This window comes from Stegostoma tigrinum, chromosome 12 (assembly GCF_030684315.1).
Source record: "Stegostoma tigrinum isolate sSteTig4 chromosome 12, sSteTig4.hap1, whole genome shotgun sequence".
Lineage (NCBI taxonomy): Eukaryota > Metazoa > Chordata > Chondrichthyes > Orectolobiformes > Stegostomatidae > Stegostoma > Stegostoma tigrinum.
This window is the reverse complement of record NC_081365.1, coordinates 77,389,135-77,401,329: the sequence shown is the minus strand read 5'-3', so window position 1 is coordinate 77,401,329 and position 12,195 is coordinate 77,389,135. Positions and strand designations below refer to the sequence as shown.

The 12,195-nt window shown below is 43.2% G+C and overlaps 1 protein-coding gene across 9 annotated transcripts in view; it reads left to right on the top strand.

The window, feature by feature from the left end:
• ptchd1 (patched domain containing 1) overlaps positions 1-12,195 on the top strand; it is a 42,007-nt gene that overhangs the window by 21,567 nt on the left and 8,245 nt on the right. For 3 of the 9 annotated variants that reach the window (XM_059650466.1, XM_059650461.1, XM_059650463.1), the window contains exon 3: positions 5,807-10,232. In XM_059650466.1, the coding sequence (XP_059506449.1) occupies positions 5,807-7,458 (1,652 nt within the window). In that variant the 3' untranslated portion in view covers positions 7,459-10,232. The remainder of the gene's footprint in view (positions 1-5,806; positions 10,233-12,195) is intronic. The other 6 variants (XM_048540349.2, XM_048540350.2, XM_048540348.2 and 3 more) reach the window with 6 other exon arrangements.

Below are 12,195 nucleotides of genomic sequence, written 5' to 3'. Positions count from 1 at the left end.
GCATGTATCCTCACTGGACCTCCAAAGTGGGAAACAGCCATTGTAGAATCTGCATTCTGTCAAAGGATATCGATTTAGTCTATTCTTCTGCCTGAGCAAGGTCAAACTATTTATGGACTCATTTAATTTCTAGAGTTAATTCTGTTTTCTCTATGGTAAATGTAGAAGAAGCTATTGTGTGTTTAAAAGTACTAGTGAGGTAGTACGAGAGAATCTGTATGAATGAAGGTCCACAGATGGCCTGTCTAGACTGCAGTCGTCAATAGCTGGTACTGGGAAACTTTCCAAGGATTTGTAAAGGCCTTCGGAGGCAATGCGTTTGGTTAGGCCTATTAATGTTAAAGCACAGTACCTCATTTCTGAATCCCGTCCATCACTGTAAGTTCTTTATTTTGTCACTGGCTACATGACGGATTTCTGTCACTTCCAATGGGCCTCCTTGGCCAAGGTCAAAATCAAACTGCAAAATAAGCTATTCGTGCCACTTTTGGTAGGGGAAGGAGATGAGACCTTTGGATTAGCTGTGCTGTTAACCTGGTGGTGGCCCAAGTTCCTTTTGCCTGACATTGAGTTTCCTTAAGTTATTCATTCATGGCTACGGGCATTGCTAGCCGGGCCAGCATTTATTGTCCATTCTCATTTCCCTTGAAAGGCAGTGGTGAGCTGCCCTCTTGAGCCACTGCAGTTCTCGGGATATAAAGGGGGAGCTCCAGGATTTTGACCTAGCAACATCGAAGGAATGATAATTTAGTTCTAAGCCAGGATGGGGAGTAGCTTGGAGAGGATGTTGCAGGTGATAGTGTTGCCCATGTGTCTGTTGCCCTTATCCCTCTAGATTGTTGTAGAAACGTGTTTGGAAGGTCCCATTGGAGGAGCCTCGGTGAGTTGCTGCGTTGAAGCTTGTCGATGGTACACATTGTTGCAACAATAGATTTGTCGTGGAAAGGTGTTAATGAAGGTGCTGGACGGGATATCAATCATGCAGACTGTTTTCTCCAGGATGACAACTGGTTCTTGTGTGTTGTTGGAGCACCATTATCCAGATAAATGGAGAATATTCCATCGTGTTCCTGACTTCTGCCTTGTAGACAACAGGTGGGCTTTGGAGAGAGAGGAAATATGTTATTCAACTCAGAATTCCTAGCCTCTGATCTGCTCTTTCAGCTGCTCTGTTAATATGGATGGTCTAGTTCAGTTTCTGGTCAATGATAAGCCCCTGGTTGCTGATTGTAGGGGTGTTCAGCAATAATAATGCAATTGAATGTCAAGTAACATCTTTTTTAAGTATATTCAGTGACCTAGCCTCCACGGCATTTTGTGGTAGAGAAATCCACAGAATCGCTGTTCTTTGAAGAAATTTTCTTCTTGTCAATCCTAAATAGGCCACCATCATCCTAAGACTGTATCCCCTGGCACAAGACTGGATAACCAGGAAAAACATCCTTCCTGTATCTAAGTCTGGCCAGCCCTGTTAGAATTTTATATGTTTCAATCAGACACCTTCTCATTCTTCTAAATTACAGAGAATACAGGTCAAGTCAAACTAATCTTTTCTCATAGGACAGTCCTGCCAAGCACAGTATGAGCTTAATAAACCTCATTGCATTCCCTCTCCAGCAAGTGTGTTCCTTCTTAAATAGGGAGAACAAAGTTACATGCAGTACTCTAGGCACTGTTTCCCCAAGGCTCAGTGTATTTGCCATAAGGTAACCTACTTTCAAACTCAAGCCTTGTTGCAATGAAGGCCAGTAGACAATTTGACTTATTAATTGCTTGCTGCTTCTGTCTGTGGACTTTCTTTATAGAAGGACACCGGGATCCCTTTGTACATTTACACTTCTCAACATTTCTCCATTAAAACAATACGTTGCCTTTCTGTTTCTTTTGTTCTGAAATACACAACTTCACATTGAACCACATCGTACTGCATCTGCCATGTGTTTTCCCCAGTCACTCAACTTATCTAAATCACCTTGAAGCTTCTTTGATCCTGCTTGTAACTCACAATCCTGTCCTGTTCTGAGTCAGCAGCAAATTTGGAAATGTTGCATTTGATTTCTTCCACCAGATTATTTTTATACATAGTGAATAGCTGACACCTAAGCACTGATCTCTGTCGTACCCCATCCGTCACTGCCTGCTAGCCAGAAAGAGACCCTTTCATTCTAACTCTGTTCCTTGTCTATCAAGCAATTCTCAGTCTGTGCGAATTTATTACCCCCAATCCAATGAGCATTAATTTTGCCCGTTACATCCTTATGAGGTACTTATCCAAAGCCATCTGAAAATCCAAACACACTTCTGGTGCTCCCTTACCTATCTAGTGGTTACATGGTCAAAAATCTCAAATGGATTTGTTAAACTTGATTTACCTTTCATAACACATGTTGGCATTGTCTAATCCCATTAATGCTTTTCAAAAGTTCTTTTTTTACAATAGATTCAAGCACTTTCTCCTCCATTGATGTTAGGCTAACTGGTCTGTAATTCTCAATTATTTCTCTCTCTACCCTCTTTAGACATTGCGTTACATTTGCACCAGAGTCGAGACAGCTTTGGAAGATGACTGCTAATGTGCCCAATATCTTCAGGGCCACATCTTTCAATACTCTCGGTTCTAGATTATTAGGCCTTGATGATTTGTCATCCTTTAAATGCATTAATTTCCCCAGCACCTTATTCATACTGACTTACTTCAGTTCCCCCCTCTCACTAGACCATTGGCTCCCTGATATTTCTGGGAGGTTATTTGTACCTTCTTTTGTGAAGACAGAGCCAAAGTATGCTTCAATTTGTCCGCTGTTTCTTCTTGCTTTCTAATTTCTCTGACTTCTGACTGTGAGGGACCTACATTTGTTCTAATAATCAAATACCACCTTTCAAAGAAATGCATAATTTTGCTGCAGAAAGCAGAGCTGTACTTAGAAGAAACCATTACTCACTGTAAACAGTCAGACTCTGACAGTGTCACCACAGCTGCACACATGCAGGAAGTTTGCCCCCTGATGTTGTAGAAATAAACATAGGAGTAAGAGAAGGTGTATGCTTTTCCCTACAATCAGCCAAGATGCAACTGTGTTCTGAAACGTAAGGCTGGAGAGAAAGGTAGTAAAGAGTGAGAGAACTTGGCTATTTAATGCACCTGGCTCAGCAGTATACCCCAAGTATTGGTTTAATTACCTCAATAATTATCCCTTGATAACAACATGTGAAAGAAAATTCCACCCCCTATATTTAGCAGTTTTGAACTCAAGTGATTTACAGTTTTGACCATTGACGCCTGTGGCCTTTCAGCAATTAAGGCCTTTGTCCTCTTATTGTTTGATGCCTCTGATTGATAGTTATTTAAACTTACAAGCTGCAGGTATTTGAAGTCTGAAACCCATTGATGTTCACGGTCTGTGGCCTATTAGGGTTTGAGGCCAGTGTAGGTGTTTTGAAGCTGTAGTGAGTATGAAGCCTGTAGTGTTTGAGGCCTGTAGCCTCTTGTTTTTGATGCCTCTGATTGATGGTTGTTTGAGGTCTGAGACCAGTTGATTTTCAAGACTTACAATGCATCAATATTTGAGGCTCGTGTAGTGATTTGAGGCCGGTCATGTTTGATTGATGTGGTAAGGTCAACACATCTTCAAAGTCAAATCTGAGAACCATCGAAAAGCCTCGGGTGCTTGAGCTCAGTGGTGATTGACAGGTGAAGCAAACAATGGCAAGCTTCTGGGGAAGGGGCGGTCGGGGGCCTGGAGTCACATGTAAGCCAGATCAGGCGAGGATGGCTGATTTTCCTTCCCAGAAGGACGTTAGTGAACCAGATGGGGTTTTTGTGACAATCATCCCACTCCAAGAACAGCCGGGCATGGACATAATGATGAGAAAGAGGCAGGCCGTCAGGTGAAACAGTTCCCTTCATGGCCTACCTTATGAATTTGACTGACTACCTTAGATTGGTTACCAGTGTAGCTATCAACACATTCAGAATTATTCAACATAAGCTGCCCAGTCCAGAATCACATCTGATAACAGGTGGTTTGGGGTATGCAAGTGTAGGTTGTTTGAGTATAGTCTGTAGTCTACCCATTACAAACAAGCTAATTGATTAAATTAGCTAATCTCAGGGATGTATAGCCTACGTACAGCCACGGGCCTGTCATTGCGTCAACACTGAAATTCACACACGACATTGCTAAATTGGTAGACCAGATGTCTTTTTGGATTACAGCAGTTTCTGTTAGTGGAAAATAGTAATCATTACTGGAACGTAGTTTTTAAGTATAATCACTACTATATAGATGGAACAGTATTGAAATGGAGCTTGGCAGGTTCCGACATATAGCAATAAGACAAATGACCAGATAATAGGTTCTTTTGATATTGATAAGTACCAGGAAGAACAATCCTGCTGTTCTTCACTTATTGCAATGAGATCTTTTATGAATACCTCACAAAGCTGTGAAGGCTTTAGTTCAGTCTGTTATCTGAAAGACAGTGTAGTACTCCCTCGGTAACCCTCTGATGAAGGGTCTAGGCCCAAAACGTCAGTTTTTCTGCTTCTGAGATGCTGCTTGGCCTGCTGTGTTCACCCAGCTTCACACTTCGTTATCTTGGATTCTCCAGCATCTGCAGTTCACATTATCTCTGAACACACTGGAGTGTTTGCTTATCTGTTCTCGAACCCACAACCTTAGAGATGAATTAAGCCATAAGTGCCGCTCAAGATGGTTTAACTGATGTTGACAACTGATCTCCCGGCCTTTCTAGATAACAAGTCCCTTTTGACTCAGAAATAGAGTGCGACAAATGTTATTAGGACACTGAATGCCACTGAACAATTACCCAGGTGATGGAACTGGGGCATTTTGTGGACCTCAAATGAATAATCCTGAGCTCGGGATTTATTAGATCATTGCAGTCTTGGACTCTTGTTGCCTTTTGTCCAAGCCAATCATTCCTTCTCCCCTTTACGAAGATTCAAAAGCGAGGGGATTATGCTAAAATTGTATAAGTCACCACATAGATTTCAGCTAGAGTATTGTGTACTGTGCTGGATGTCAGGAAGGATGAGAATACTTTGGGGAGTGTGCAGAAGAGGTTGACAAGAATAAATGTTTGAGAAGCTTCATTTATGAGCATTAGCAAGGAAATTGGCAATGTTTCCCTCAGAGAGGAGAAGGCTAAAGAGAAATTTGATCAAAGTTCTCCAAATCACAAGTGGCTGGGGAGATAAGTAGACAGGGAGAAATTGTTCTGCTCAAAAAAGAATCAAGAATGAGAGGACATAGATTTAAAGTAGGTTGTAAAAGAAGCAAATGCAATGTACACAATGAAAAGTTGGGGTTTTGAGTGCACTGCTGGCAAGTGTGGTGGAAGCAGCTTTAACTGAGGCATTCGGAGAGTATTAGATATTGTCTCTATTCAAATAATATACAAGGTAATGGGCAAAAGGCAAGACAGTAGCACTAAGCATCTGGAGACCTTGGCACAAAAACAATGTGCCAAATAGCCTTGCACAACACGAATAATTTTGTGATTCTGAGATCGAGGGGTGGATTCCTGAAAATTATTGGCGTGGATGGAAAAGATGGTAAAGGTCAAAATCCACCTCTGCACATGGCAGGATCAACAAGCAAAGGCCTTGACCTCTGTGTACACAACTCCCATGTCATGGGGGAGAAGGTAGGAAATTGGGCAGATTTCCTGCAGGTTAGGTTTGGTAGATTGGGGGTGTTTCTTTCCATGCACCAAGCAGGTTTTCTGGCTAGCTTCCAATTCTCTGACATTAATACGAACCTATCTGTCTTCCTTTCCTCAGGACATGGGCTCTACGGCATGTTTGAAATGCTCTCATCGTGGAGGGAGACCATGGAGGATCAGCATGTGAAGGAGAGGATTGCCAATGTGTACGCCGACACCATGCTGCCCATTACACTCACCACTGCCATGTACATGGTGACATTTGGCATTGGCGCCAGTCCCTTCACCAATATCGAAGCAGTGAAGGAGTTCTGTGTGAACACATGCATATCCGTGCTTTTTAACTACCTCTACCTGATGGCATTCTATGGCTCCAATCTGGTCTTCACTGGTTACTTAGAAAATAATTACCAGCATAGTCTTTTTTGTAGAAAAGTGCCCAAGCCAGATGATCTGCAAGCAAAACCCGCCTGGTATCGGTTTATCATGATGTCCAAATTCAATGAGGAGGCAGCCAGCCCAAACGACCCAAGCCCCTATGAAAGTCAGTTCCTGCTTTGGTTTCTGAAGCAGTACTATTGCGATTGGATTACAAACACTTACGTAAAGCCTTTTGTGGTTTTGTTTTATCTGGTTTATATCTCCTTTGCCTTAATGGGCTACCTGCAGATCAGTGAAGGGTTGGACCTCAGCAACATAGTAGCCACTGAGTCTCGAACTGTCTCATATAGTACCGTCCAGCAGAGATATTTCAGTAGCTACAGCCCTGTCATCGGCTTTTATATTTATGAACCCATTGAATACTGGAATGCCAGCGTACAGGAGGATTTGTTAGAAATCACCGGGGGCTTTGTCAGAATTTCTTGGTTTGAAACATACTTGAATTACCTTAAAAGATTAAATGTTACCTCTCCCATGTCTCGTAGTTACTTCCTAGAGACCCTGCGGAACTCCTTCCTAAAGACGCCGCAGTATTCCCAATTCTCCGATGATATCATACTAGTGAGGAAAGTCAACAATGAGCTGGAGGTGGTGGCCTCACGCATGTATCTCGTGGCCAAGACAGCGGAAAACACCAGGGAAGAGATTTATGATCTGCTGGAGACACTAAGGAAACTGTCCTTGACCTACAAAGTGAAATTCATGATTTTTAACCCATCGTTTATTTACATGGACCGGTATGCTTCGTCGGTGGGAGCACCCCTGCAGAACTCGTGCATCAGTGCCCTGTTTGTCCTCTTCTTCTCTGGTTTCTTGGTGGTGAATCCCCTGCTGAACATTTGGCTCAGTCTGACTGTGGCCTCAGTGGAGTTTGGAGTCGCTGGCTTTATGAGCCTGTGGGATGTGGAACTGGACTGTATCTCGGTCCTCTGCTTAATTTACGGAATAAACTACACCATCGACAACTGTGCACCGTTCCTGTCGACGTTTGTCCTGGGAAAAGACCTGACAAGGACGAAGTGGGTTAAAAATGCTTTAGAACTGCATGGAGTGGCCATTTTGCAGAGCAATTTTTGCTACATGGTTGGTATAATCCCCCTCAGTTCGGTGCCTTCGAACCTGATCTGTACACTATTCAGGTGTCTGTTTCTTATAGCCCTTTTCACCTTTCTCCACTGCTTTGCCATTCTGCCCGTGGTCCTGACCTTTGTTCCGCCTTCCAAGAAGCAAGTGGAGAGGAAGAGCCCAGAAAACCACAGCGAGGTCGAGTGCATGGAGATGGTGGACTTGGATGGCACCCGGGTGGTCGACCACATCACCTCAGTCTGATTGGCGCAATGCAGCCAGGCCATGCGGAGAGAGACAGAGAGAGAGAGAGAGAGACAGAGGGAAGAGGGGGATCATGTGAATGTATAGGTGGGATGGGGGAAATGGGCAAATGGAATGGAACTTCATTGATGGGGTTGGGGAAGGGTTAGAGGGAGATGTAGCAGACACACCAAGGAGAAAGGGGGAAAACTGTCAGTGGGAAGTAAACTTGATACCTCCTGGAGGCACAGAGAGAGAGGCAACAGGTCTATTTTGGGGTTCGTGGTCCACATGGACCTCCTCCCACCTTACCTCCATCTCACCTTATCAACACACCCATCTATTCCTTTGTCTCACATGCACACACATCTGGCTTCCTCAGTTTACCACAACCATTCACTGCAGGAGCGAGTTCTTCATTCTCACCACTCTCTGAGTAAAGAATCACTTCTTCGATTTATTCGAGACTCCCTTATGTTTTACGGCCTGTATTTCTGGACTGCCCCATAAATTGAAACATCTTCTCTACATGTCAACCCTGGGGAACCCCCTTCAGAGTTTGTTCAGCCTATTTGGAGCCACCCGGGGTACTGAGGCTATAACAGGAATGCGCTGCTCAGTGTTCAAGGACAATGTGGCGACAGAGCAAGGGAGCTGCATGCGTTCGAATGATTCATCTGTCCATTTGCACTCTGCTGAACTGGGATTTCCAAATGAGAGCTGGATGGTCTAAAGGCATTGTTGGTCCTGATAAACTAGATGTTACCTGCACCATCAGAATCCTCTGGGTAGGCGAGTTTGAATATTGTTTTTCCACTTGGAAACTGTGAGTTGAAGGGGAGAAACTCAATGGGTTTTGTGAACTCTCCTGGGATATTTTCCTAATTAGCAGAATGTTTTTTAATTCATTCATGGGATGAGAGCATCACTGGCTAGGCAGCATTTATTGCCCATCCCTAATTTCCCAGAGAGCAGTTAAGAGTCAACTGCATTGCTATGAATATTGAGTCACATGTGGCCCAGACCAAGTAATGATGGCAGTTTCCTTCCCTAAAGGACATTAGTGAACCAGATGCGATTTTCCAACAATTGACAATGAATTCAAGTTCATCATCGGACTCTTAATTCTAGATATTTTATTGAATTCACATTCCACCATCTGCCATGGTGGGATTTGAACCATGTCCCCACAACATTACCTAGGTCTCTGGATTAACAGTCCAGCGATAACACCACTAGGATATTGCCTCCCCCCCTCTTATCTGAGATTATCTGACAATCTGATTATCATATAATTTCTTAGTCTGCAAAACACTTGATTTCAGATGTCAGTTCCCCCGATAAGGCTGGCATCACCCACCATCCCAAGAAACATTTCAGTCTCTGGGGACTTCTTACTCATCGGTTTTATCACAGAAAATGTTGCATTTTAAGATTAGCCTCAGAAACTTCAACCTTCTCGCACCAGATACTGTAACAGTTCACAGATTGATAGAAGCCAGAAGAAAAAACAGAATCATGAAATATCTCTGCTTTTTGTTTTTCAGGTAAAGTTAAATATCCACCTGAACCTTGCATAGGAAGATCATTGGATTATTGAATGATACAGAACGAAAGGTGTCCACTTGGCCCGTCATGACTATACCAGCTCTTTGAAAGAGCTATCCAATTAGCCCCACTTTCCTGACCTCTCCCTAAAGAACTACCCAATTTAGTCCCAATTCTAGGCCTTTCCCTAAAGAGCTACACAACTAGTCCCACTTCCCTGGCCTTTCCCTAAAGCATCTTCAAATGGTTACCGTTCAAACCTTTTTCCAACTCCTGTTTGTTGTTAAACTTGCTTCTGCCACCTTACCAGGCAGTGATTTCCTCATCACTGTAACTCACTGAGTTAAACAATTTCTCCTCACCTCCTCCTCTGCTTCGTGTACCCATTGTCTTCAATCTGTGTCCCCTGGGCACTGCCTTTCCTGCTGATTATTTACCCTGTTCAAATTTAAGGTGAAGCATGAAATGCCCATTCAAAACAAAAAAAACAGGAGCTAACACAAGGCTCATCAATGGATCGTTTGTTGACGAACACCCTGCCCACTCCTCCCTTTCCCTCTTCTTCCCAAGTTTGAGCTGAGCTACCCAGGGATCTAATCTCAGGCTATGGTCAGACTTGAAACCTGGTTTAGGTTCCTCTCTTCAGCTGACAGAGACTGGATGGACTGTAAAATGAACGGGACACTTAGCTGCTTTTCTCTAGGCACTTAGGGCTCCAAGAAGAGCGATTGGACAGAGATAATTTACCAGGTGCATGCGAGGTGATTCCCCCTTATGAGACATCGCTTCAAGGAGGCAGGCACTTTAACTTCCAACCTATTCTCAAGCAAATTTGATTGTTTGCTAAATGTATCTTACCTCATTCTCCTGCACATCGCTGTGAGCACACCTCAAGGAGCAAGGAATGTTATCCTAGATTTGAACCAGTAAACAGATTGAGGAGAAATAATGAGACAGTATTCAATCTAGGTTCTCAATTTTGCACAATCCTCACACCGATACTTCTCTTTTTAGTTGAGCTGACATTTCATTGGCGAGGAATCGTCTCATGGATCGATGCAAATTGTATTTGACACCAAACATGAACAAAGCACAGCTGGTGATTACTGATCAATGTTGCACACTGGCCTCCTTAGCAACCTGCTGAAACTTTTTACTAGAGAGTAAATATGAATGATGTACTACACAATGCTGTTTGGAATGTACAGGGTGACTTTTGTATCTCTAAGAACCGTCCATGTAAAAAGGTAAGTCCAGTTTCTTCACACAACTATTGTTCATACAGTAAGTCTATAAATATGTAATTGTGTGTTTCTGAAGATGCTACGACTGGTGGCATCTACAAATACCCTTCCTTAAGCCCATTCAGAAATGTGACTCTTGTTTGAATGATTTATGGTTTTATATCCTAACTATCTCATTCCTGGTTGTATGGAAATCGAAGTAATTCCCTCAGGGTGAACCACTCAAAACTTTATGATATCTTCTCAAGGTTCGGATATAATCAGGACTTTAAAAACCATCCAAATTTTTTTATTTTTTGTCTTCGCTGGTTGAAATTTATTGTTCAGGAACACCAGAAATCTTACAGTACAACTATCCCAGTCTATGTATGGATAATTGAAGTTCCCTGTTATCACTATTCTGTAATTTTTCCACCTGCTTGCAAACTTTTTCCCCTCATCATGTCCTTCTCACTAGTTATGGCCTCTACTCTACATGGAAAATTGTACTTTTTTTTTGTTTCTTGGCTTAACTCAAATCAGTTCTGTTCTTGACCCCTCTAGGCCATCCTTTTTCTCAGGCAGTGCAATGCTGTAATTAATCAGTACCACCCCCCCCCCCCCCCCCCCCCCCCCCCCCACCCGGCCACCGTTTTGTCTTTTCCTAACTCTCCTGGACATCTTACATTTAGGAATATTGGTGGCAGAAATCAAACTGAGCTGGAGTGACAGCTCAACTTCGATATAGTAAGTTCAGTTGGAGTGACTGATTCACATATTTCCATCTGTGAGAGATAATGGGAATGCAGCCTCAGAACTTTAGTGAGGTCAGATGTAATTGTCTGATACAATGGGAGTCATACATACAGCACAGAAACAGACCCCTCAGTCCGACCAATCTATGTCTTCTGATGGACGAATACATTGCTTGACAGCAAAGTCTCTTACAAGGCGGCGAAAATGAAGTCATCCTTTGCTGCTTGCACAAGATGATCTCCGTTGATGACTTGCCTGCAGGGCTGATGTCCATGTCGGAGTTTCTGAAACTGTTTGTTTTCACAGTGCCCATTTCCTGCCCACTGCTCCATTGGCATTGATCACCAGCTTGTGTTTACCACTTGTGATTGATGTTGAGAGATTTCTTTTGGCAGCATCGATGAATTTGAGGTTTGAGTGCCTTGCTGGTCTTTTGGATGGGCTACCTATGTACATAGAACATTCCTGGGGATATAAACATCTTTCAGCAGCAAGGGGAGACAAGAGAGCACAGGAAAAGGTGGTGATCCTAAAAAGCTGATTACCAAATTATAGAATCAAGCAGCATTTGACTTCTCATATCCGTGTCATCGCTTTGAAAAAGCAATCCAATTAGTGACCCTCAACGCTTGATCTCTTCCTTTAGAGAAACATGGAATCCCTACAGTGTGGAAGCAGGCCATTTGGCCCATCAAGTTCACACCGATTCCTCCAAAGAGCATCCCACCCAGACCCACCTTGCTATCCTATCCCTGTAACTCTTCATTTCCCATAGCTTATCCACCTAACTTGCACATCCCTGGACACTATAGGTAATTCAACATGGCCAGTCTATATCTTTAGACTGTGGGAGGAAACCCACTCAGAGAGAACATGCAAATTCCACACAGTCATTTGCCCCTAGGGTGGAATCAAATCTGGGTCCTTGGCAGCAATGCTGACCACTACAATGATGCCCCTTCAAGCTAACTTTTGAAGGTTAATATTGAATCTGCTTCCACTGCCCTTTCAAGCTGTGTTGGAGAGATGTGACACTTAGAGAGAGATCTGCCCATCTAACAATTTCCAGTTCCCAACAGGTAAAATAAATGGGATCTGTGGCCCGGCCATGAACATCCACACTACCACCCTCCTCTGTGAATCAGAGAATCAGCCTTGAAGAGTGGGAAACTTAAAAAAAAGTCAGCTCAGCAAGCAATCAATTAAATCAGATGTAACCTCTCCAATCCAG